Source organism: Asterias rubens, chromosome 20, assembly GCF_902459465.1.
Source record: "Asterias rubens chromosome 20, eAstRub1.3, whole genome shotgun sequence".
In the NCBI taxonomy this organism is placed as follows: Eukaryota; Metazoa; Echinodermata; class Asteroidea; order Forcipulatida; family Asteriidae; genus Asterias; species Asterias rubens.
The window spans coordinates 11693265-11720107 of record NC_047081.1 but is presented as its reverse complement, the minus strand read 5'-3'; the positions used below and the strand labels follow the sequence as shown (position 1 = coordinate 11720107).

At 38.6% G+C, this 26843-nt stretch overlaps 2 protein-coding genes across 4 annotated transcripts; both read right to left on the bottom strand.

The window, feature by feature from the left end:
* Positions 1-166: 166 nt before the first annotated feature.
* Positions 167-19055, bottom strand: LOC117303854 (broad substrate specificity ATP-binding cassette transporter ABCG2-like). 3 transcript variants are annotated; one of them, XM_033788245.1, is made up of 17 exons: positions 18882-19055; positions 16351-16562; positions 15592-15651; positions 14493-14607; positions 13888-14040; positions 9733-9890; positions 8833-8984; positions 7849-7956; positions 6435-6616; positions 5999-6064; positions 5411-5493; positions 5055-5144; positions 4699-4823; positions 4199-4353; positions 3525-3614; positions 2394-2458; positions 167-1980 (listed from the first exon to the last, which is right to left on the bottom strand). In XM_033788245.1, the coding sequence occupies exons 1-17, from the start codon at positions 18951-18953 to the stop codon at positions 1833-1835; spliced, it is 2034 nt and encodes a 677-aa protein (XP_033644136.1). In that variant the 5' UTR covers positions 18954-19055; the 3' UTR covers positions 167-1832. The 3 variants fall into 3 exon arrangements, with proteins under 3 accessions (XP_033644136.1, XP_033644137.1, XP_033644138.1); XM_033788246.1 differs by having other exon boundaries at positions 6435-6613; XM_033788247.1 differs by lacking the exon at positions 18882-19055 and adding an exon at positions 17369-17678.
* A 3825-nt stretch (positions 19056-22880) lies between these two features.
* On the bottom strand, positions 22881-26843 carry LOC117303832. The gene is made up of 3 exons (XM_033788217.1): positions 26374-26843; positions 24564-25538; positions 22881-23585 (listed from the first exon to the last, which is right to left on the bottom strand). The coding sequence occupies exons 1-3, from the start codon at positions 26620-26622 to the stop codon at positions 23343-23345; spliced, it is 1467 nt and encodes a 488-aa protein (XP_033644108.1). The 5' UTR covers positions 26623-26843; the 3' UTR covers positions 22881-23342.

The window sequence follows — 26843 nt, the reverse complement described above, 5'->3', positions numbered from 1 at the left end:
GCGCCCTCAGCGTTCATCAGTTTCGTTTAGTCTTGGTCACGCAAAGGGGCGTGGTCGGGCGTGCTTTCATAAGAAAACGCAAACTTGTATTTTGTTCTGTATACTTTTGTCTGCAGAATTAATTATAAGAGTGAAATAAAAACAGAAATTTAAAACAGATTTCTACTTGAGGTTAATTGGAATGTTTATTGCATAATAAGATAATAACAAGATGCTTATTACATTCATGTAAACCTATAAATAAAGTTCGAATAAGTTATAAACTTTGTGTTAAATTGAAAACAAAATCTAATTCTATGTGCAGTGTTCATTCCTAAAAACCATCTCAGCTCCCTTGGGAGTGTAAGGACTGTGCTGTGCAAACTCACCAATCTAAATCAACCACAAGAACCATCTCTGCCCTCGCAATAAACAAGTACCCAGGATGCACGAGTCTTGCTCAAGGACACAAAGTTTCATGGCAGGGATTTGAACCACACACCAAATTCATAGTCTAAAAGTAAGAAAGGTTTGCGGTGACACCATGTAAAAATCTCTTTTGTGAGTAGTGCTGGCTCTGAGAAGAGCCGGTTTGCTTGGCGTTTTGGTCAGTGTGCTCTGACCGTCTTCTGGAGAATGCATAGTGTTATCTTAACTTCGTAGTCAGAATAATGTAAACAGTTTCAACTATGACTATACTCCATATTTGTTTTTGAGCTGAACAGTTATCTCTACAATGCCTGTCGACTAATCTTAATGGCAAATGTGACTAATAAAAGTTTTAATTTTATTACATTTTTATAAACTTAAATTCTTAGGATAAAAATTGTGCTGTCATTCAGACTTAAAAAGCCAATGGCATGAAATGTTGAAATATACAAATTTCTGCTCGGAACTAAACATCCTTTTCACCGGTGGTTGTATTTACATTGAATTACTTTGGGACATTAACTTAATGGTCCAGCAGTTAGTCTGCCTTGGGCCGTCAGAAGCTCAACTGGTTTGTGCATGATCCAATTAAGTCAACTTTTTGGAAAGAATATGGAGATAACAGGTGTTAATTGTCAGATAAAAAAGATGTCTATTTTATCATTTTTATCAAACAATCAAGGAAACATTTAAAATTACATTCAACAAAATAGGGAAAAAAGTTTCCATTAGCAGGGAGGTTGTCAGAACTTGGAAATATTGGTTTATTTTCAGGGAACTTCTCTAGAATCAGGGAGAGATAGAAGCTTTAATATAGTCATACACATCAGCTTGGATTAGTTTTCTTCTTTTAAAACATTACTGTAAAATAGTCATCATTGCTTAAAACTATTAAAATTTCAAAGAGACAGTAACTATTTTTGCTAAAATATACTTTGTAAACATAATCCTATTCTCATAAAAACACTTTTACAAAATAGCATCTGAAAGGTACATAACAATTTTGTTGAGATGAAAACATTCTTCAAAGCTTCTTTCGAAGAGTTCTCTTCAATAATATTGACATTTACATCATAAAGTTTTCCCTCTCATGAGCTTGACATCCACTGCCAATTTCCAGTTACTTTTTCTTGTTCACTGGTTTTATTTTTTACTTTGAGTATTAAGTATTGTTAAAAGATGTAGTCATTGCATTGGGAATTAAGAATAATTATTTGAATAAGTTTTATCCTACGTCCTACACAGATGAATGTTGATGGTAGGCACTTCAGTTTATGGATGCGTCTAAGCTGAATGCAAGCTAGGTAGAAGGTTGGGAGTAGGTAGATTGGGGCATGGGCCCTTACTTCAGTTTACGGATGCGTCGGAGCTGAATGCAGCTAAAGTGGGAGAAGGTTGGGGTAGGTAGCTTAGGGCATGGGCCCTTACTTCAGTTTACGGATGCGTCGGAGCTGTACGTAACCCAGGAAGAGACAGATGAGGGAAATGGAACCCAAAGCGACCAAATTCTCCCATAATCCCCATTCCGAGTCGTCGATTCCCTGATTCGCTAAATAAGCCTCACCGGACACGCTAAAAACAAAACGAGTAAGAGTTATTGCTTGGAATCTTTTTTAGACAATTATTTTAGAAAGTGGAGAATTCTTTTCAGTTGCCATAGCACTTTGCACTTATGCTAAAAATAGAAACTAAACATCCTGAAGTCAGACAAACAGGTCAGATTTCACTACTGTACGAAAGGACAGAAAGGCTTCATGCCTGCAGTCTTTCTTAGATTCAAATATTTTAGTGAGAAGTTACCCTTTTCTCAAAAACTATGATGCTTCAGAGAGAGTAATATCTCACAGTATTTAACAGCTCTACATAGCTCATTACCAAGTTTATGCTAATTGACAATTACCAAATGTGTCCAGTGCCTTTAAAAAAAAAAAAATTAAAAAAAAATTAAAAGGTTAATTAAATTAAAATTACAACAGACAACTCACCAAGTTGCTGGGATGGTTGCATTACCACAGAAGACAAGTCCTTTCAATTCATTCACTGATAACGACTGGAAGAAAATTCAATGAATACAAGTTTCATAAAAAAAAAAAAAAAATTCCATGATGATTAGTTAGCTCTTTTACATGCCTAACATAATACACAGGCACTACGATTTAATTCCCCATCAAAACAACAAAGCAGACAATCTTTGTTAAGAACCCTGTTGAGGCGAGCTGGGATTTTACACCAGCGAGCAAAACAACGAAGCAGACAATCATTGTTAAGAACGCTGTTGAGGCGAGCTGGGATTTTACACCAGCGAGCAAAACAACGAAGCAGACAATCATTGTTAAGAACCCTGTTGAGGCGAGCTGGGATTTTACACCAGCGAGCAAAACAACGAAGCAGACAATCATTGTTAAGAACCCTGTTGAGGCGAGCTGGGATTTTACACCAGCGAGCAAAACAACGAAGCAGACAATCATTGTTAAGAACCCTGTTGAGGCGAGCTGGGATTTTACACCAGCGAGCAAAACAACGAAGCAGACAATCATTGTTAAGAACCCTGTTGAGGCGAGCTGGGATTTTACACCAGCGAGCAAAACAACGAAGCAGACAATCATTGTTAAGAACCCTGTTGAGGCGAGCTGGGATTTTACACCAGCGAGCAAAACAACGAAGCAGACAATCATTGTTAAGAACCCTGTTGAGGCGAGCTGGGATTTTACACCAGCGAGGGATTTCAGGGTTGAGCCAGTAAACTCAAAATAGGACAAGTCCGATGGTCTTGTTTTTAATTCATCAATTCAACATCTTTGTCTCAAAAGAATGATGTTCAAATGCTGAGTTTGAGTCTCACAAATATCTTTCAATACTGAGTATCACCCATAAATGAGAAGAGACAAATCTTCTCATAGTATTTGTTCAAATAAAACAGTTATGAAGAAAAAACTGTGTTCTCATTTTGGTACTAGTCTTGTAAATAAAATCCCAGTCCAGTAAAGATTCTGCCGTCTTGTTGTTTGAAAATTTGAGCCCTGTAAAGAAACGAGTGTCATGAGCTGACAACACCAGAGTTAGAGTCTGGTGCACCAAGACCGCTCCGGCCAAAACACTCCGACATGACTACTCACATTGAGACTGTATCTGAATATACTGATGTATTGAAGCCACTGGAGCCAGACGGGTAAAGTTGATATGTTCAGCAACAAGCCGCTAAAGATCTGGGAATTAACAAAAGGAAAAGAAATATATGAGATGTCTAGTTTTTGCCAACATTGCTATTTAGGTATAAAAAAATTATTTGTTTTGTGGTATTACCAGGTGTATATCTACTTGCTGGGTAGATTAGGTTCTTTAAGAACTTGTCTCTGCTTCTTATTCTACTTGCGCAGAGTAACTTTGTTTGGACTCCGAGAGACTTCTCTACTATTGCGGATTGTATATTCAGAATTAAGAGATTTCTAAAATCTGAAAAGAACTGTCCTGCTTCTTATTGTTTGATAATTATTGACTTCTGAAAACTTAAGTCTTGTGACCTGACTTTAGACTGGACCTAGAAAGACATAGGATTTAAGACTAATGGCCCTATAAGTCTTGGGATTTTACTTCAGACTGGCCCAAAATACCAAAATAATTGACTTGAGTTGGCCCTAGAAGTCTGGGGATTTGACTTTAGACTGGCCAAGAAAACTATTACTTGACTTTAGAATGGTCCTCTAAGTCTCAGAGACGTGCCCTGGCAGACCTGCTGACAACTATACGTCTCAAAGCGTCATATTCCAGTAGACTTAAAAGATAAACCTACCATCATGAAGATATATGCGACGGCAACAAACAAGGTGGCGACTGCCATGATGGATACACTGGAACTGATTGCAAAGGACAAGGCACAGGCTGTGACTGTCGTCAAGATCAGAGTCAGACAGTAAATGAAGAACGCTGCCACATCAGCTTTCAGTCCTGAAATATAAGATAAGTTGGGAAATCAATCAATCAATCAATCAAAAACACAAATCAAAATATGAAATTGGACCCAGGATTGTGCCTATGGAAGTTGGCCCGTGGGGCCGATTTACACAGAGCTAAGATCAATCTTAACTGTGAATCAATCTTAATTGCTAAGGAAAGTGTGATGTCACAATACAAATCACTATGGTAATACTGACAACTCATCTAAAGATGAATCTTTGTGCTTCGTGAATTCCAGCCCATGACTTTTAAAATCACGATTGACGGAATCACAAATTGTCCAGTCAAAATTAGACAAATTGCTGGGGAAAAAAAAGAAGTAAACTTTGATTGTACCTATCATCCAGTAAGTAATGGAGCAGAAGATGAAGGTGGGAATAATTCTCATCGGGAGTAGATCGCAGAAGACTTTGGCAAAGAAATAAGAGGAACATCTGTAGAAGCCGCTCGCTGACTCATGTCTAACAAAGGTTTAAACAAAAAATTAGAAAAATTTCACCGTTAAATTCATTCATCACTACCAAATAAAATTGATGAGTTCAGTTGACCTTATCAGCAGAGGGTGGGTTCGAATCACAGTCATGACACTCTGTGTCCTTGCAACGATATTATCTTGGGCATACGTTAGCGATAAAAGTAACTTGAAGTTGTATGCTCCAAAGTAAAAAAAAATAAAAAAATAGTGGACTTACATAAAGATGACCCTCTCTTTGATGAATAATTCCACAGCACTGAGGTTACTAAACACCATGTTCATGATGAGAAAGAAAAATGCTCCAATCCTAAAAAAAAAAAAAAAAAAAAATACAAGAAAGTCATTGCAGAAATAATCACTCTTAAAAGAACGTAGTTAACACATTTTGACCAGTTGATCTGATGTCAAACGCTGTTACTGTCCGCCATTTTTGGAGTTAAATTGTATGTGAAGTTATGTGCCCAATTTAATGGCCAGGTAACAGAAGAGACATGCACCCTGTCGAGCCCGTATTTCTAAAAATTAATGGGGGGATGGACAAGATTGTGTTTTTTTTTCTGGAATGTGGCTCACCTGTTTTGGATTCCTGCTGTGGATAGATCAAGTTGGAAGTAAAGACCACCGACGACCAGACCAAATATAATCATGAAAAGGAACTAAAGAGGAAATGAAGAATAAAATAAACAATAACTTTCAAAGTGAATATACAACCAGTAAAAATGGACCACTTGAATAAACTAAATAAAACTGAATTCTGTGGGGAAACAAACAAGTCTGTGTGCAAATTGCAAATATAAATCTTTTCCCACTTTGAATGAGGGTATTGCTGGGCTTCTAGAACACACAATTATGATTTCAGTGCTTGTAATCAAACACAAAACGGAACCAGACACTCTGTGCACCAAAGCCTAACTTTGGTTGTATAAAGCCATGTACAAATCAACAAATGACCTTTCCAGCAATCCCGTCATAGTGACAGCAGAAGCTGTCAATTTGTACATCCAATTTGGATGTAAAATATAGAAGATGATGGGTTACAAGTGACAAGGGTTTCTGACGTCTCCGTACAACTTTCATTCTTGATGGGATGTTAATCACTGACATCCTAACCCAATACAGAAGACAAGCTCATAAATGACAAAAGATTTTCTTGTAGTTTACCTGGATGTAAGACTGCATCGGGTTCCTCAGAATATTCAAGATTGTTCTCTTTGAGACGTAATAGAGCTGTGAAAAGAAATGAAGACGGAATGTGTATTACTGCTGGAATTAAGTTGCAAATCTTAGAAATTAATTTTTGAAGGGAAACAAGTCCTTTTTTAAACCAAGGTGTCGGAAAAAGTATGGGATTACAGACGTTAATAAGGACAAGCTTTGACCTCTACAAACACTTTCATTGAGAAAAATATTGTTTGAATTCATAGAAAATCCTGACAAAAATCTTCCTGAACAAAAATTGCTCACCAACCAAAACTTCATAAAGTTTGTATTGTTGCAATTGTACCCCACTAGTTTTGTTTTGCTTTAGCAAAAAAAAAATTGTGAGCAGTATTTTTTGAGGAACAACGTTATGCTTTTCCAGCCTATAACCTCTTACCTGTGTGGCAAAGGAAGTTGGATACTCAATAACAACGGTGTTGACTTGATCTGTGGCTGTGTACTGTTTGTAGATCTGGCTGGCCGACTCCCCAAGCTTGCGCTCATGATTAGATGTCTTGAAGACTTCTGTGATCTTGGGTTTTTCAGGGCCATCATTTTCATCACGACAATTGATGCCTGCTTCAGGTAGTTGAACATTAAAAAAGGAAGTCAAACAATTGAAAGAGTATTAGTTTTGTTAGTGAAGAAGTACCAATTATTAGCAATAGAATTCCCGGTAAAGAAGTATTAATTATTAACATTAGTACTATTCGTAAAGAATAATATTAATATAGAATTTGTGTAAGGCGACAAAACCCACCAAATGAAGGTGCTCAAGGCACAGGGGAGAGAACCCTCACGCAGTAAGGAAAGGGGAAAGAGGAAAATCAGACAAAGAACAATTATAGATAAGCCATGGTTTTTAATCTTAAAATTATCAACACAAGAAATATTAGGAATTTGAAGTGGTAGGTCATTCGAGAGAGTGGGTCCAGCATGTGACTGAAACTTCAACCCCCATGATTTCCTAATCCATAGGAACATGTAGTAGCAAGCAAGTATAACAATCGAAGAGATCGTTCAGGAGTATACGCTTTCACCAAAGAAATAATATATAAAGGAGCAACCATGAATGCAATGAAAGGTAAGTAGCAGAAGATTGAAAGCAATGCAAGATTTGACTGGCAGCCAGTGAGGTGACTTCAGTACTGGTGTAATGTGAGTGTGTTGACTGGTAAGTGTGACAAAGCGACTAGCTGCATTTTGTAATTTTTGTAGTTTAGAAAATTGAGTTTGAAGTGAGTGAAAAAGAAGAACGTTACCAAAATCCAATCATCAAGAAATGAGTGCATGAAGTATTTTCTCAGTGGCTGGTGGAGTCAAGAATTTGTGAATAAAGCCAACATTTCTCCACAAGTATCAAACACATTTGGATATTTGGGCGTACAGAATATATGTTAATTAACTAGCGTATAACTACTAATTAGTTTAGTTGACAAAAACTACAAATATACAGTGAAAACAATGAGTCAAGTTTACCTTGTCTCTACATATAATATTTATTATGTTAGGCTGGATCAGTGGTTTCTTTCCCTGCCTTTCGCCGCTGTGGACCTCCCCGGTTGAATCCCACCTCAGACCAAAACTTTAAAATAATGGATTGGGTTTTCAGTCCCTACCTTATTGCATGGTTTCCCCATTTTGATTTTTCCCATCATCCAAAATTTAACTTTTCTTCTTGTTTCCTATTGATGTTATCAGGGCTAATTGTGCCGTTAAGTGTTTTTTTATAAATTTTAAACAAAATAACAAAATGTCCAACTGAATCCCCTCCAACTCTTACCCCACCCCTCTTCTTATCCCTAACTTACTGTATGCAGTATCTTCCTCATCCATTGCCATGGTAACAGCAGTAGAATCTCCATTAATAATGTCCAGGAAGAAATCTGGAGGGTTGTTGTGTTCCTCACAAACGTAACCTGAGAAATGTAAACCAGAGAAACCAAGAAATTAATACCGGATACATCACAACTAAAGGAATATGACTAAGAGAGGTTTGTGGTAACACCGAGTGAAAACGTCTAAATCTCTTTTCAAGTCAATGTTTCAATCAGTATGTTCTGGGCCCAATTTTATGGCTCTGCTTACCGTAAGCACAGAATCGGCGCTTACAGAAGCAGAGAATTCTGTGCTTACAGCAAGCATATTTCACGGGCAAGCGACAAATTTGTGATTCTGCGCACTCTACTTTATTAGGCATTCTACGCTCACAAGGCTAGCGCAGAAATTCGGCGCTTGCACGTAAGCGGGGAATCGTGATCGTAAGAAACAGGATCTGGAGTCAAGCATTCTCTTAAAGGCAATGTAACATGTAATAATGACAACTCCAACTGGTATTCTGCTCAGTCATGCATGGCAGAAAAATGCTAAGCAATTTTCTCTGCTTAAAGGGTCTATGTACTTTTTGCAGGACAAAAACCACAATGTCCACAGATTTACGTTAAACTTACACAGTTTGAAGATAATAATAGTAGAAAGCTTCCATGAAAATATTACTTGCTGAGGTGCTGTAGTTTTTTGAAAAATGAGTAAAACAATGTCATATAAATAATTTTCGTCTCAGTGATCATGAGACGAAAATTATTTTAGCATGTATTTTCGTATTTTCATTGTTTTACTCATTTCTCAAAAACTACTGCACCTCAGCAACTAATATTTTAAGGTTAGCTTTCATTATCTTCAAACGGTGTAAGTTTAATTTAAATCTGTTAACATTGTGTTTTGTGTTACAAAAAGTCCCCAAATCCTTTAAGGCCCTTATGAAACTGGGCCCAAACCATGGTGACTTCACTCACCGCTATCAGAGAAGTACTGCAGGGCCTCTTTGGCTGGTCCATGATACACCGTGTTGCCTAGCGACAAGAGATGCAGTCTGTCAAACAACTTGTAGATGGAGTATCGAGGCTGGTGGATGGAGAAGATGATGGTGCGCCCTCGCTTGGTCAACCTTTGAAATTAAAAAAACCATAACAAATTATGGATACATTTTTGTGGTGGAAATTTCCTGGCATTTTTTTTCACAGGGCTCGAATGAGTACTGATACACATCGGTGTAAAATGGGTAAAATGGGTAAAACCAAAGAAAAAATAATTGTTATTTGTTTTTATCTTGAGGGTGTCTGATAAGCCAACATTCAAGTAGAAGTGGTTAAGTGCAGGCGTTGTTCCAGTTTACCCAAGGGACAGTTGGCAGAAATGAAAGTTAATACATGGTACTAATAAAAGGATATGAAACTTGGATCCAAACTTTAGGTAATGTTGAATGGATGGCATTTCCACCTTGACCTTTTCAGCCCTGTTTGCTTCGTTTTTGAAAGGGCAAGGGCACACCAAGGCACTTTCTCCTTGATAAAGGGCATATTATGAGGAAACTGTAATTTTCTACTGTCATTTCATGGCCACCAAGGCAGTAACCAGGGGTATGGAGGCAACCACCTTCTTTGCCTCTGTGAAGTATCAGGCCTGCTTTTTGATAAGGCCCTCAAGTTGTAGATTCTCCCCCCTTTTGGTGTGTAAAATAAAGTCTGGTCCAGTAAACTTGTCCAACAACAAGCCAGACAGTCTTGTAGAATTTTACCCCAAATTTGAGCATTGGCAATTTTTTTGGGGGGTGTGCTGATCGTATGCATCAAATTCCAGCAAAACACATGTTGGCTTTTGATGGATTGATAGAGTATGAGTTAAGTAAGACATACTTTGAGAGTAGCACCATGACGGCGTTAGCTGTGCTTGCATCAAGACCAGTTGTAGGCTCGTCCAGAAACAGAACGTTTGGCTTGGTGATCAATTCCATACCAACATTAGTCCGTTTCCTCTCTCCCCCAGAGACACCCCGAATGAACTCTGTCCCAACCTGTTAAACAAAAACAATATCAAATAAATCAACCCGTTGTAATTGTAGTTATCTTTTAATTTAAACATTGGAGCCTGGTTATTACTCAAAATAATTGTTAGCATAACAAATTTTGGGTGACAAGCAAAGTAACAAAGTTTTTGAGAAAGATTTAATTTCTCACTCATATAGTAAAAGACTTCAGCTGAAGCCTTTTATTATATCTGAAAGCACGCCAAGTAATGCAACAAGGGTGTTTTTTCTTTCATTTTTCTCCTGAAAATCCGATGACCGATTCAGCCAAAAATTTCACAGGTTATTTTATGCAAATGTTACCAAAGGTGTCCAGTCATTGTCTTTAATAGTTGTAGTATAAATAATGATAAAAATGTTAGGATGAACAAAGTGGGATTTGCACCAATGATCTGGAAATGGATAACTCATTTGCATAACCCGCTGGTTTTGTATTAATGTTTTAATGTTTAGCCCAGTTATATAACTGTATTGCTTTAACTGCAAATAATTATAGCCAGATGCTGAGGATCTTGGCTGAGGGTGAATCGTGCTGGTAAACTCTCCCCTCTTGTGTTTTTATCGACTCTTTTTAAATTCCTCTACTGTATTGTTTATTGTAAGATTGCATGAACTACAAAACTTCCTGTCTTTTCCAGATTTCTGTTCTTATTTCACATTTACGACCGAGCTGTGTTATAAAACACATGTTGACTGGCATAATTCGATAACTAGTGTACATCTATTTCCCCTCGGGCCTGTGAGTGACCAGAAGAGGGGCCTATTTCCCCCGGCCTTGGGAAATAGGCCCCTCTTCTGGTCACTCAAAGTCCCTCGGGAATAGACGTACACTAGTTACTTCATTGCCAGTCAATATGTGTATATTATTATTATTATGAAATAAACCCTCATTATTTACCTCTAAAGTCGAGTGCATTAATGCATTGAGTGCAAGTTATGAAAGACTTTTTCTTATCTGGTGTTTCATAACATCGATTTGCCTGTTGCAGCAATAAACATTTATCTAAACAACCCTGACAATTTATAGGGCAACTTATCTTTTTAGTCAACTTGATAGATTGTCTCCCTGACTGCCACAAACAAACACAGAAAAACTTATGTAGTTGTAGACTTAGTGAACTCATAGTTCTTCAATTTAAACTTTTACTGACTTCCTTACTGAGGAAACTCAACAAAAGTTTGTAAACCTTTCCATTTATACATCACATAGTTATAAATGACAATACATGGTTAAAAAGCTGGGCGCCTAAAATTTCCCTGGGGCAAGTAAAATGCAGTTTCCAGGTGAGCTAATTAACACAAAGCGTACGTGTAACTGTACAGCTAATAATGTGAAACATTCAACAAGTTCATAAAATTGTTCACAGCAGTTGTGAACTGTCATCTACATGGAATGTCATTTAAAGCCAATTGTTGTCTTCCAAAGTGCTGTGTGTACACTTTGTGCCTGCAGGAAATCCTTTCCCTGTGGCTTAAATGATACCAATCATGGAGGAAGGAAATAACATAACAAAATCAACATTATTAATTACACTTAATCTATGGACAATGTTGAATGTCAACTTCAATAACTTAAAGATCACCTTTGGCATCAATCTGATACATTTTGCTGGCATCCACACTCATAAATGTTTCAGTACAATCACCTTTTTATATTGTATAATTATATTTTTATCGTTGGCAGGGGTCTAGTTTTACACATCTTTTGATGACAGTTTCACACTTTTGTTTTAACCTTGACAGCCCCTGTACAAATTGTAACTATTGTGTATGTCTAAAGATTTAAAATAAATAAATAAAATAAATAAATAAAACATTCTGTGTATTTTAGGGGTTTTTATCTTGCTGAAACCACTGTGCAATTCAGCCTCCAGCATATGGTGTGGATAAACTAATAATAATAATAGTAAACATTTCTTTTTCTTCAACTTTTTCCGTGAAATTTTCTTTTGGTGTTTTTACTGTTAGTGTTAGCGCTCTCGAACAGGCTGTCCTGGAGAGAGCGTAATGTGTATGAACACTGAACATTTTAGATTTGGAACCAAAAATATTGCACAAATTAGGTGTAGAGAGAATCATGTCATGATTTTTGATTAAGCTTTGCGAACCTTTTTAGCATGATTGGGAGGGGGGGGGGGTGATGGGGGGGGGGTGGGGTGGGGTGTAGGTTGATGGAGTTGGCAAGCTTGTTTTAACCTTTCTATCACCACGACCATTCAATGACTTCTCCATACAAGCTGTGGTATAATGATCTCTAATTCAAGGCAAATTGGAACTAAAGTGGAAATACTTTACAGGAATTCAATCCGGATTTCAAGGCTGTACTCCAGCTGAGTGTTAACCATGAAATAAATTCATCATTGGAAATCAGAGCTCCAGGTCGACACTCCCTGGTAATTTAAGGTTACGCAACTACTGGCTTCATAAGCAAGCTGAGGACCAGTTGACAAGAACAGGGTGTCCAGAACAGGGTGTCCTTCGGACTACCTCTTCTAAATTTGGAGGACACCCTGTTTTGAACAGTTTCAAGACTGCCCTGGTAATTTTGTTTTACGCCAACTACTAAGTAATTCAGTACAAAGACCAATTGACCATAATCATAGCATGGAGGTAGAAATGGTGTCTGGGTGTCTATTATGTGTCTGGCAGCCTGGAGCTGTGGACACCCTGTTTTAAATTTGGACACCATGTTGTGTCTGTCGCTTATGTACACGTATTGTAAGTGAACAATTTGCCGAATCTTTTTACACCAAATACTGGCTAAAGCCTTGCCTTCAGCTACAGCCCCCAATGTCCTTTCAAGGGCATGGTGTTACTTACGTTCCATGAACTGAACATAAAACTGAAAATTACAAATGAAACTTGAAACAGTTCTTAAAATGTAAAAAATATCAAGTATTACAGGTAGACTACAAGGGAAACTGACATGGTAATTTTTTAAAACACAGAAGGGTGTTAAAACACCAAAGGGCCATGATCATGTGAAAATACATGCAGAGGGCAGACTAGAGAAGTTTGCCAGCAAATTCTCCTGCAGAAAACGTGGTCGCTGTTCAAGTAGCTAGGCCTTACTTTAAATTGAACTTTTACCAACTTCCTGAATGAGAATCCATTCAAGTGAAATGCAACAATAGTTTGTTGACCTTTCACACAATTTGCTTGGTAGTAATCCCAGCAGGAACAACAAATGAAGCATTTAAATTTGTCCACCACTGTATTTCTTCACTTAGTGTTTCACCCGAGTAAGGTCACATAACAAGCCCCTGGACCCAAACGCTTATCTTTGACCTCAAACTTAATACACTGCACTTGCTTGTGTGTTTTTTATATCTGGTGTTTCATAACTTCAACTTGCCTAATGCAGCTATAAAAGGTTAAATACACAACATGGGTTGATAACAATGCCGTGTAACTTATCTTTGTTGTCAACTATATAGTTATCCACTGCCACCAACAAACACAGACAAAACCACCTTAATAATGACCATAACAGATTTCATTTGGACTTTGTATTTTTAACTGGACATGAACAACTGTTGAAGAAATACCAGCCTAGTGTTTCGTCCTTCTAAGGACAAATCTGCCATTATGAATTAAAAAAAAGGAAAAATACATAGCATCCTCCTTGTTTCAGATTAGCCTGTGTGAGAAACAATTTTTTCAGTACTTGCGTAATTGTACCTGAGCTGTAAAATAACACGTACCATGGCCTAAATTGCTATCTTCCACAACTGATTTATTTTTGCTTTGATGAACTTTGATGTTTTCTTTGCGCAATAACGGGTAAATATTCCTTCTGGACTTTGATAACCGCTGACTTACATCAAAAAAGATTATTATTAAATTATTAATAATGTATTTCATCATGCAGTAAAAATACTGAAATCTGGTTTCGAGACAAAATAGTCAACTTTTAGTTAACCATTGTACACACTTGAACTTGCTCAATGAGTTCCCGAGAAAGATAAAGAAGTGGAAAACCTACCTTTGTATCAGCGCAAAGATTCAGCCCAAGTTCATTTATGACATCTTGGACTCGAATTTTCCGTTCCTCTTTCGTGACGGTCTTATCTAGCCTCAGATTTGCGGAGAACTCCAAATTTTCTCTCACAGTGAGGGTTCCCATGACAACATCATCCTAAAATGTGGAATTGTTTTAGTAATGAGACAAGCTTAATGATGTGATTTTGAAATGAACTGTTTAAAATTTTGATTGTTTTGGGGTTTTTGTACTATGTGATAACCATAACACTATGACACATTAAGTCATAAATATACCATTAAAAACATTAGACAACGGCTCAATTTCATAGTCGCTTCAGCAGAAAATACTAATTACAAAGTTTCTGCTTAGCAAAAAGTAGGCAGGATACAAGTCACCAACTGTACATGTGACATTTGTGCTTAGCAAGTTTCTGTGCTTAGAAGCAGCTCTATGAAACCGGGCCAATACACTCATAAAGTGGTTTTATAAGTATGTACATTAGCTTTATCCAAGGTCTGTTTACAAAAAGCATGATAAAAGATTCATACAAAATAATAAAATTAAGTATATTCTTTTCAAACTTAGTGTAATATCTAAACTCCTACCTGAACTACGTAGCCAGAGACGAGTTTGAAGTTTTCAGGTTGAGCTTGGCCATCGATAAGCACGGTCCCTGACAGACCATGTGGATCTTTTCTTGCAGCCAATACATCCAGAAGTCTGTCAAGAAATTATGGGGAAGAAAGAAACCTTTTGAAATCTTTCACAAAAACTTAGTTAAATAATGCATAAACTATAGAAAGGTTTGCGGTAACACAATGTTATGAAAATCTCCAATTGAGTTGGGGGTGGTTCTGAAGAGAACCGTAGGTCTCAACTCAACGTTTCAGAACCGTAGGTTTCAACTTAACGTTTAGATGCTCTAATCAGCTTCTGGAGAAGACTATTTTTTATTTATTTTTTTTGTTTTAAAAGACAATCGGACCATACTGATCGAAACACTGGTTGAAGCCTCTGGTTCCAGGTTCTTTTCAATTGCTACCAAAAAATCAGGATTTGCTACTCAATTATTAGCATTCAGTGTGCACAAAATATGTTCAACCAAAATTTCTTGCTCAGCAAAATTGCTGGACGAAATTGTTCCATAGTTATCATTACATATGGTGCTATCGCAAACCTTACCATACTATCGAATTTCCACCAATCGTGCAAAGTTTACAATCTTAGTACTGTCTGAGGCATAAAATTGATGAATGGGTGAACATTTTGGAGCCCAGCAGAGTCTGTCTCAAGGCTAAATGACAACACAGGGTTTGCATTGCATTGGGTTTTGCTGTCACACAATAAGCTTGCTTGAGGAAGACCTTGAAATGTCTGTCGGACCATTATTAATTCTTTGCATTTACAATATGTCCTTTTGGTTTGTGTAAGCAGTCTGCAAAAGTTCATTACAATTAGGATCAATATTTATGTAACACCTTGGATCAATTGGGATAAAGTTTTACAGGTTTTCAAATGGTCTGAATATAAGTTTGGTTATCGTTTTAGATTAACAGGCTTTGCGATAGGCTTCTGAATTTAACTCATGCACACTTTTATGCTGACGGTGCTGCAAGTTAGGACAGTTTCTAGATCCTATGTAAGACACTATGATACCAAGTTTAAAGCCACTAAAAATCCTTTAAAAATATTTAAAATGCTTACGAAGTTTTTCCGCTGCCTGTTGGACCAAGGATAGCGTTCATTCCAGGTCCAAATATCCCACTAGTGGAGAAAACAGAGACCATTTGATTAAGTACACTTTTTAAAAGTAAAATGGGTTGAATTCATTGAAGAAAGATATTTAGTAGAGCAGGATTAACAGTTTAAAATGCAATGTTTGTTGCTTTGTATTCCTACTTCTCTTATTTTGGTAATTTATATAGTTATGATATTGATTGTGTATACTTGTATTTGGCCATTGGAAGACAAGTTTCTATGTTTTTAACGTGGACAATAAATCTAATCTAATCTAACCGTGTGAAAACCTCTGACAAATCTCTGACATGTACAATCCTAAGCTCAAACATCCTTGCTTATCAAAGATATGTCTATAGCCAAAATACCATACAATTACTATTCCTGCAACTGGTACCCTTGTCATCTCTTGCTTTCTTAGTCAAGAAATTTGCTGACCAGATTTTTCTGCTAAACAGCTTGATAAAAGTGGGCCCAGGGCCTAATTTCATAAAGCTAATGATAAATGAGTAGAAGATGCTGCTGAGCAAAAGCAAAAACTGAGGGCAGCACAAGCATAAATTGCAAGACATTCCTGTGTTACTCATAATTTTTTATGTTATTTTAATTTTATTTTAAATGTATCTTAGAACCATCGTGCGTTTTTTCAATCTTATTAGGGGTGGAGCTTGGGTTCTGAGAGGGGGAGGCTCCAGACAGACACCCCCCCCTCTAAGTTTTACATACGTGACTTCATTTAAGATGACTTTGTCAATTTTCTTCCCGTCCACTTTGGTCTTGACGACGTAGTTGATGTTGTGGAATGATAACGTCGAGCCACTGACCGAGTTTGCCCGGTGATGCTGCATTCCTGGCTCATTGTTTGGGATACTAGGGTCCCCAAAAGTACTCCCATACTGCGGAGAGATAACATTCGAGCCATTCGGTACGAGCTTTTCCTGTAAACAATAACAAAAAGAAAAAGTAATTAAATAACAAGTATTAACAATTTGTTTCCTTGCTGGTAAATAAAACAATTCTGAAAAAAAGTGAGCGGGATAGGCCATGGGGAAAATTGCTTTCAGTGGAACATGGGGTGTTGGGGGGGGGGGGGGGGGGGGGGAGGGGAGTGGGTCCAATACTATAGTATCCTTATTATAGTGGCCCACTAAAGTCCTTTAGGATACTAACTAGTGGACCCAAATCAAATGGGGCTCAAAACAAAATGTAAAAATGTCATACATTTGAAATGTACGTTTCCAATTTCAAAATAATAAAAGTTACATACTTTATCCATAATAATTGGTTGATTGGATTCCTTACAGCGTTTGTCCAACATTGAAGTTGAACACAAAACAAACCATACTCCATAGTTCGTTTTTGTCCATCAATGACCAGCCCATAAAATTGGTCCAATCCGGAGTGCATTTCTTCCTCCATGATTGGACCTAGACTAGTTACTAACTGGGGCGCTGTATTCCTTTTTCGAAATTTTGACATTTTCTGTCATACATTTTCTGTCATACATTACTAGTAGTAGTAGTATGACTATGAGGATGACAGAAAATGTCAACATTTCGAAAAAGGAATACAGTACAGGGTACAGCGCCCAAGTTACTGGGTCTAGATTGAAACAATTTATGGGGCTAGTCTCAGCCTGCGTTTTTATATACTTTAACTACTTCTAGAAACTATAAGGCTCCCGTGAGGCTTATTAGATTCTAGAGGGTAGAAGTATACTTTCATTAACCTAATCGTATTTTACCTTTGATGTGCCCTTGTTCCGGTCGCTTTTCAGATCGTTTGCCATTTGTTAAACACCCAGCGTGCAGAAATTACATGAGAAATACATACGTAGCCTACATTGACTCGAGAACCTAAATCATGCCACCAATATATCGTCCCAAACTAAAAGAATAATACAACTTTACACGTTATCTAGACTCCACTGTACTTCGTTTTATAGCTGTTGATTATTGATCGTTTGATGTTGTAGGTCGTCCTCTGTCGTCAACTTGTGTTAAGTGCTCACACAATCACATGTTATACTAGATCTCGGATCGAACGCTGGCACAAACCAATACGACCTTAGCTTTGCGCTCATTATTATATATATAGCCTTGCATACAAATGCACGTGAGAGGATCCGCTCGGTCGGCGCATGCTCAACCACCCGTCCGTTCATAGTAGTCAAGACATCCACAAGACAAAACTATTGGTCGATGTGATATAGTACGGGGAAAAAAGCAACGCCCATTCCTACAACTTTGTGTATTAAACGCCCATTCCTACAACTTTGTGTATTTCTTTTTAGATAAAAGTTAGAATTTGATCGCGATCTCACTCACACCACTGATCTCCCCGTCAAATCTTTAAGTGGTGGTTACGTGTGGAAAGTTTATGTATAAATATATGAATAATCTGTTACCTCCATGTTTCAACTCCAGTTTTACACTTGCCTCAAACATCCACTCCTATACCCGTAGCGCTGCTAGGAAAAATCTGTATGTTAACTATCGTAGAACCTCGTTGTCTAAAAATGGTGTTGTCCAGCGTGGCACTTTATTTTGGAATAGTCTGGATGACTCTTTTAAATCATTGAGTACTCTCTCAACTTTTACCCAAAAACTTAAAACTCGTTTTCTTAATGAATACTAAGATTCTGATGTTATTTTTGTATGTAGAAATTGTAACGGCTTTATTTTCTGTCTTACACCTGTCAATTTTGTCCTGTTAGTTTTGTCCTGTATTTTTAATGTCTGTCTGTTTTTTGGGTTTGTCTGTTCATAGGCTGGGGAACAAAAGCTGTGCTTCTCCCCGGACCTAGAGGTTGCCTTTTGTTTATTGTTTCATCTTTTAATATATTTTATATTTACTTTTATCTTGTCCATATTACTCTGTATTATACACTATTTGCAACATTGAATAAAAAACAAATAATGAATGTTTTTCATTCGTGCAATGGTGCGAAATGTTCATTCGTTGAAAGCTGGAATGTTCCATTCAACTCGGCTCCGCCTCGTTGAATAGAACATTCCATCTTTCAACTCATGAACATATTCGCACCATTGCACTCATAAACATTCATTTATGTGTATAATATCTATCTATCTATCTATGATGGCAAACCGTACAGCGAGCTCGGATCTAATGGGGAAACGTACAGCGTCTGGATTGCACCGCCAACAATGCACGGAATTCTTCAACGCCGCAGCGTCCCTCCTTTGTTATCAACATTGAATAACAGAGGAATACAATGTTTCATGCTTGGTACTTACCGGTACATCATCATCAATAGGAGAAATACTCATACCCTGAATATTATTGGCACCTTCTAAATTGTCACTCATCTTTGGTCTTGGTCTTGTGTTGGTTTATGAAGACGAACATACAGACAGTAACACAGCACAGCATTTACAAGTCCTTTCTCTATGCTATTAAATAATTGCGTGTTATATAGCCATACCGACGTTACGTAATCTGAACAGGCTATTCACAGTTTCATGACCCCAAAGCCCCTGTGTTGTAATAATGGAGCCGTCGCTTCGTGGAACGCGCAGATTAAAGAACTGTTCAAACTTGCAAGCTGAGATGGCAGGGGCGTCAATCCGTCCTAAAAGGTGGGGGGGGGGGGGGGAGGACGGACATACCACGGCGGGGGGACCGGGGCCCGCCTTAGGGCCCCGGAATATTGTTTTAATCCGTAGATGCTCTCTGGTGTATTCTAGGGAGTCTGTAGGTCGTGGAAAACAAAGCTTTAAAGCATGTAATCAAAGTACATTATTTTTAGAATTAGCAATGGTTCATTTATTCAACGATATTTAAAAAGGACACTTGGCAGTAGAAAACAAAAAATTGCGGATTGAATATTCAATGATTGGATATTCAACCAGCAACAATTAAGAACCAACAGAAACTGCAACTCGAAGGTTTTCACATAATACTGTTGTCTGAAGCATTTTAGTCCAGCCTTCAAAATGTTGATATTTTTTTATTTATTACACAGCATTTAAAAAAAATCTCTGTGGCACCCTGTGAGTGTGACAGGGTGACACCGTCACTCGTCAGTTCTTGAAAATCGAGCCGTTATGGAGGGGATTGGTGGTCGGATTGGCGTTGGGATCTCTAGCGATCTTCCACCGCTAGAACCCCGGTTCGAATCACGCCGGGGAACTATGGATTGGGTTTTCAGTAAGTTTTGTCCATGAAATAATTCTCATGGGATTTTCCTCCCAAACCCCTGAAACTTCTTTCTTCAGTGTCTAATTCTGTCCATTGGGTTATTGGCTATAGTGGAGCATGATAGGCCTCGCTTTCCTGGGAGTTGCTCTACAAACAGAATAAACGAAATGTGAAAATTTAATCCATGGTGTCAGAGGTTTAAACATTCCTAATCTGTACTCGATGATTTGACTGGTTTTATTGCATGTCTTGTTGAATTGTCAATTTGATAGATTACCTCTTTTTATTAAAAGCAAATCTGAAATGGTTATATTTCACTCCACACGGAGGAGGATTATGGCATTATGTTTGTTTCCTGATAAATTATTTTGCGATGAGCCTTCGTGACGAGTGATATTAAACCATTAAACATTAAACACTGCACATTACGCTTGGCTAGTACTATTATAGGAAACCAAAGATGGCCGACTGTTTCTGTTGTTAGCATAATAGAGCTATTATAGCTCTATGGTTGTTAGGTACAAGGTTCACGGCTCTCTTGAAGGCTGATTGTCAGATCATCTACATAGTCAGATAAATTACGTATAATTTACACACCCGAATAACAAGATAATATAATATAAGAAAACCCCACAAATAATATGGGGGGGGGGGGGGAGGGACTGAAGACGCATCGACACCGGGCTCTTAACTGAGGTGGGATTCGAATCGGGGTCCATGCACAGAGTTGTCAAGCGCAGGGCCTGATCCCTTGGTAATGGGAAGACATTATTCCAACGGGCTCTGATAATAGACACTGAGGCATAGAAAGATCTTGAAGAGTATAGGGTCAACCTTCTGACTTGAAGATGCAAACATAGAAGCATAATATTATAATATGAAGGACAACCCTTTTTCGAGTGGTCTTCCACTCTTTTAGATTGAAGTTTGCATCTTTTTGAGTGATTTTTCACTCTGTCCTATAGAATGAAACCACTCGAGTGAAATAACCACCACTCTTTTTGAAGAGCCATATAAGGGACAGCTCGAAATGTAAACAGTGGTGTTTTTCACTCTTTTACATTTAGAGAGTAGATGAAAACTTAAAGGAAACTATGGGTGTGGATGCATTGGACAAGATGCACCATTATTGGAATCGACTTCAAGTCAGTGAATTAATGAGTTAATCTCTGAATAGGAATCCCTTATTTCAGTAACAACTAACGGTTAGGCCTAATAAAGCAAAAGAGCTTTAAAAACTCGTTATAATTTTCTGGCTTAGAAAGTATGAAGAGGGAACCCACCCATCATACTTCCAAACCGGGAGCCTACACATTGGGAATTTCCCAATGCACAAAGTAATGAATTTGTCTGCAACAAAAGACGCTTACCGAAATGAAAATATAAAAAGACACGCAATAGTTATTGTCACAACGATGAAACATTATTGTATAGACTTGTCCTCAGGTGACTTAAAGGCAGCGGACACTATTGGTAATTTCTCAAAATAATGATTAGCATAAAACATCACTTGCTAACCAGTAATTAGGAGAGGTTGATAGTATAAAACATTGTGAGAAACCGCTCCCTCTGAAGTGACGTAGTTTTCGAGAAAGAAGTAATTTTCCACTAGTTTCTGATTTCGAGACCTCAAGTTTAAACTTTGAGGTCTCGAAATCAAGCATCTGAAAGCCCACAAGTTCGTGTGACAGGGGTGTTTTTTCTTTCATAGTTATCTCGCAACTCCGACGACCAATCAAGCTAAAATTTTCACAGGTTTGTTATTTCATGCATATGTTGAGATACACCAAGTGAGAAGACTTGTGTTTGACAATTACCAATCTAGTGTCCAGTGCCTTTAATGAGACCGTCTCTGAATGCATCTATGTTTCATATTATATGTATACTAACTGGTAACGGGTGAACAACGCTAGTTGGAGCTGGATTACTCAAAACAGTTTCCTGTTGGATATTTCCGGCATCCGAAGTCATTTCGCCGCTCATCTTCGTGTTTGATGGTCACAAGAACGAAGTCATATAACCCCCACCAGCACAACCTCAATAGACCAGGAATAAACGTTTAGAATAATGTATCGATGTACGATACACTGGTCTTGTCCAAAGTCCAAGTCGGCAGTTAGAAAATAATATTAGAGCGCTCGCTTCAACTGTTACAGTCTCAGGCCCTTTTCGAAACCACGGCTTACATTTTAATTCAGCTTCAGGCTCCGTCTTTTCGTCTGAAGCCCTGAGTGCGTATACGCAAAGCACGCGCAATATTGCCAAAACAACTGCGGGCCAAGCAACCTGAACAGAATCCGGAGCTGAAGCCGTGGTTTCGAAAAGGGCCTCAGCTATCGCCAGTAGGCGTGCTTAGCTATCTGGATGACGTAAGACGGGAATTTTCAGCACGCTCTCTGGACATGTTCTCAGATAAGACACATAACAAAAAGTTGTCCAAGGCCAGGGCCCAAGAGCTGCTAAGCACACACAAAACTGCTTAGCATGACATTTCTTCCTTGATAAAAACAGGATTACCAACCAAATTTGTAATTGTTGCAAATTGCTTGTTACTGGTACTCAGCTGTTGCTTGCTTATCCTGAAAATCACGTGGAAATGTGGTTGGCAATCCTGTTTTTATTAAGGAAGACATGTCATGCTTAGCAGAATTTTGTGCTTAGCAGCTCTTTGAAATTGGGCCAAGAACAGTCGCCTCACTGAGGTCAATCATATACATGGGTCAATGAAGTGATATCAGATTATTGACTGGGCCTGCTCTGCGTGGACCAATGCCATAGCTCAAACGTTCCCTGCTATATATACGTGTCCAATGATTTTTTAAACACTTTTCAGTTTGCACATTTCCCTTTCTTTGGTTGTATAATGCAAATTGTGTACACAGAATGATCAACAGAAAGGGATTGAAGCCAGAAGAGTGAAACGTTGGGCGTGCATGCAGATGTCGGCATGCGTGTACTGACGTAATCACCAACAAGTCCGCATTTCATAGAGATGATAAATCATAATATACAAAGAAAGTAAGAGACGGATGAAACGAGGGAAGCTGATGAACAAAATATGACAAAGAACATGAACTTTATTGATGATTGCTTCCTGTCCAACTACCACAAATAGATGGTCTTTAATAGTGACTGCTCACTGGCTCGACATAGGAATCATTGACTATTTCTTGTAGAATGTACATTATTTTGGCTTGTGCCCTCCATCATTGCATTCGACGCAATAGATGTTGCTATGTACGAAAGCTTATGCAGTTTTTTTAAAGAAAGAAGTTAAGTGCTATACCCCTATCATAAAAATAGGTCCATAAAATGGACCCGCGCGGCGCTCTAAACATGCATGGTTGGTTCGACTGCAGTCTCTTCCTGACCTCTGACCTCGGTTAAACCAACCCGGAATATCAGCAGAGCTGACTCTGAATCCAGATCAGTTGACTTTGTAAACGATCAAGAAATGAAAACATTGAGTCTTGTTTTTTGGACCGGAAACCCAGTTTGTCAACTCCGACTCAGAAAGTCAGCTCCGACTCAGAAATATTTCTTGAAGTGATAAACGTCTACTGCACTTGATCCTCAGTCCAAACAGGTATCTCTTCCTTGATGAAGAAGACATCTTGTCCTCCATCCTCCTCCCCTTCTCCAATTTCTTCATCTGATAAATCAATGGGGTCGAACGTAACAGCACTCCCGGACTCGAGGTCGTCTCCTGCTTTGTTCAGTGACTCGAATCCCCCGTTGATTTTCTTCAAACGGCGACGAAGGTTTCGGATGCATTGGCTGAGACTTTTGTTGAACAGTGCCTGATGATGGGAAATGTATGAGAGAATATGTTAAGCCATGTCTACCACACCAACTTTGACTATGGCTTTGGCTAGACTGCGAGTTAGTTGAGGAGTATATTCTGAAACCATATTCTTAAGTCGTAGCCAAAAGCCGTTCGTATAATTGAAAAAGGGGCGAAAACTTGCGATTAGAAGCCATTTTGGTCCTTCCAAATCACATGTGTGCATATAGACTTGACATATTATAGGACTTTGCTGGATTTGGACCGAAATGGCGTTTAAGAAGAACCATAGAAACGCTAGGATTAGGGTTAATCCTGTTCCGAGTTAGGACCCTCCTCAAGAGCCAGCCAATGTTAACTTTCCATTGGGGGACCGAATCTACAGCGGACAGAATATGGGACACCGTCATTTAAAAGAGTCACACAGAAATAATAAAAATGCCACTGTGTCAATAAAATGTGTATTTATAATGTTACTTTATCTTGAAGAAACCATTTGATAATGCGATAATTGTACGAGGTGGATTTTGTTTTATCATAACTATAAACATCTCTCAACCGCTAGGTGGCAGCAGACTTTACCAGGTACAATTCGTTTTGATTGAGCACAACAAAACATAATTTTTAAGGGCATTATAAATTGCAGAAAAAACTGATTTATTTCTCTTACGAACATGCCTTTAATGGTATTGCTATCTACGTTGGGTTCGAGTGCATCATAAACCGAATTTCTGACGTCACACACCCGCGGCTCGCATTTGCCGCCATCTTTGATGTCAAGGGGATTTAACTGTAATTCCCCACCAAGAACAATGAAGGCCATGTGAAATGATGTGAGGTCGAAGGTGATCCGAAACCCGGGCTCTAGGTTCACTGGCCTTGAAGTGTGACGTCAGATGGTCGGGCGTCGGTGCTACTTGTCATTAAAACACAACAAAATGTCCCTGGTCCCAAATTCTAAATTCTGGCCCAGCAATGTTTGTAAACAACTTACCCAAGGAATCAGACCTCCACACGACAAAGCCGGGAACTTTTCAATCATTGTGCGTCCAATGTTGGCATAATCATTGGAGTTGAGTCTCTGCCCCATGGTAATGCTGACATAGAATTGGGAGGCGTCCCGCATGATCCTCTTTCTCACGACAGGACGAATCCCTCCCGTCTTCGCCATGCACTCCAGGATATCGTCTTCAAAGTCTGGGATTGGAGCCGGATAGTTTATACATCTACAATATCCAGCGGAGGACGAGTCTGTAGGGCAGACTTTTGGTTCCGAGTTGTTGCTGCTACTGACCAGCCATGAGTTGGATGCAGGAGTTTTTTCACTTGGTACAACACCTAGGCCGTACGAAGTGACTGAGGAAATTATTTGAGGCGACTTCTGTGGCGGGGGTTGAGGAGGAGTGGTAGGGAGCTGAATTGAGGTGCCAGTTTGGGTGACAGTTGGGGCAGAGCAGGATGAGGGGATACTTCGAGAGATGGGTGGTGGTGAGGTGACATTGTGATAGAGTGCTTGCCTCTTTGCTTGTGGAGGAGACATCATAGATTGACTGTTAAAGTACAGTGGCTGAGTGGTTATGTTTATGGGTGAGGAGGTATTCACGGAGAAAGGAACCGACGATGGCAAAGTGAAGGTTTTCTCAGTGTGTATCAAATCCCTTATTTTCTTTGGCAAAACTGAGTCAATTGGTGGCCTATCCATGAATATTCTCTTTTGTGACGTCACTTGATGCGTGTCCACTGGACGATGGAGTCTGGGGCGGCCGGGAAGCGTTGGTCCTCCTTCTCGGGGGAGATATGTTCTTGTTGGTGTGGTGACCACCGGGAAGCGAATACTGTTTTGGAGAGGAGGGAACGAGGTTGCGGGTTGTAGTTTATGAGGGTAGGATGCTACCATCACGGGAGCGGGCGGTGAATGCTTGGGGACGAGGTTGCTAGGCGGTTCAATTGATAACACCTTACCCACTTCCTGTTGACATTGAACAAACGAAATACAAATTCAAAAAATCAACATCTTTTAAATTATCATATAACAAAAAAAGTTGTTAAGGTCATATAATTAGTTTCACTGTAAAAATATTTAAATAAGATGCACATAATATTTAAATGCTTTCATACTCCTGAATACAACCAGTGGGAGCATGGTCAAAACGTCGAGTTACCTAATTTTGTCACTGACCGTCTTTCAAGAACTTGCAACAATGATCGCACAAAATCTGGCACAGGTAATAATATTTAGTGGTCCTGTTTTGTTATCGGGGCCTCAGACTACCTACAAGTTGTAGTTACATCCGTTTACAAATTGAATTTTTACTGGCACAATTTGTAGTTTTGTCGGTAAATAAATTGAAAAGAGCATAAACACTATACTGCAATAAAAAAATTAGCTGTTATTGTTTTTATGCGTATAATAGGTTATGGCAGTTTTGGTACAAAGTGTATACAATTTTCTTAAATCTAAGTTGTTGTAGTTTATTTATCAAGACGGGGCTTCTATAATAAAGAAATAAAAAGTTAGATCATAGCCTAAACCATTTTGGGTGAGTTGATAGATAATGCAATTTGAATGTTTATATTGTGTTATTATCACCACAATATAACATTAAAAGTACAGTGATTTAAGTGCGAATAATATGTTATCTTTCATATCACAGTCAAACACAGTCCCATGGCTACCATATTATTTAAACGAAGTTGAAAGAGCACACTGAATACACATTACACACCAAGTGAGGATGGCCAATCTATCTGTGTGTTAAAAATCTCACTCGGGATCGGGTTAATTGATTTTTTTTTTTTTTTACCTTGAACAGATTCCTGAGCATAGACTTAAACGCCAGTCTCTCCTTCAGTGCTGGGAACAGATTTTGAATCTCGTCTTTTTCAGCCACCAGTTGCTTCAAAGTGTGGCCGTCCAAGTCATTGGCTTGCACGACCCCCATTACTCTACTTTTAATATCTCCTTTGGAATGGTCGTTGTCTTGAATCCATTTCAAGATTTCGGCTGTTTGCCAGTTTTCTGGACACTTCCCCCTACTTCCTCCTCCATACATTGCAAAAACTCCTGTGAGTTTTTCTACTAAAATTTCCTCAAAACGAACAGAGACAGTGTCCACGACTCCACTTATACGCGCCCCAAATGTTACAAAATGGCGTTTGGGTTGCTGTGTGCTGTGGACACACAATATGCTCTGAACCCTCGTATAAAACACATACACACCCGTACACGTTATGCACGAACTGTGTGCTCGAGTCTTTTACACATAAATTTGCA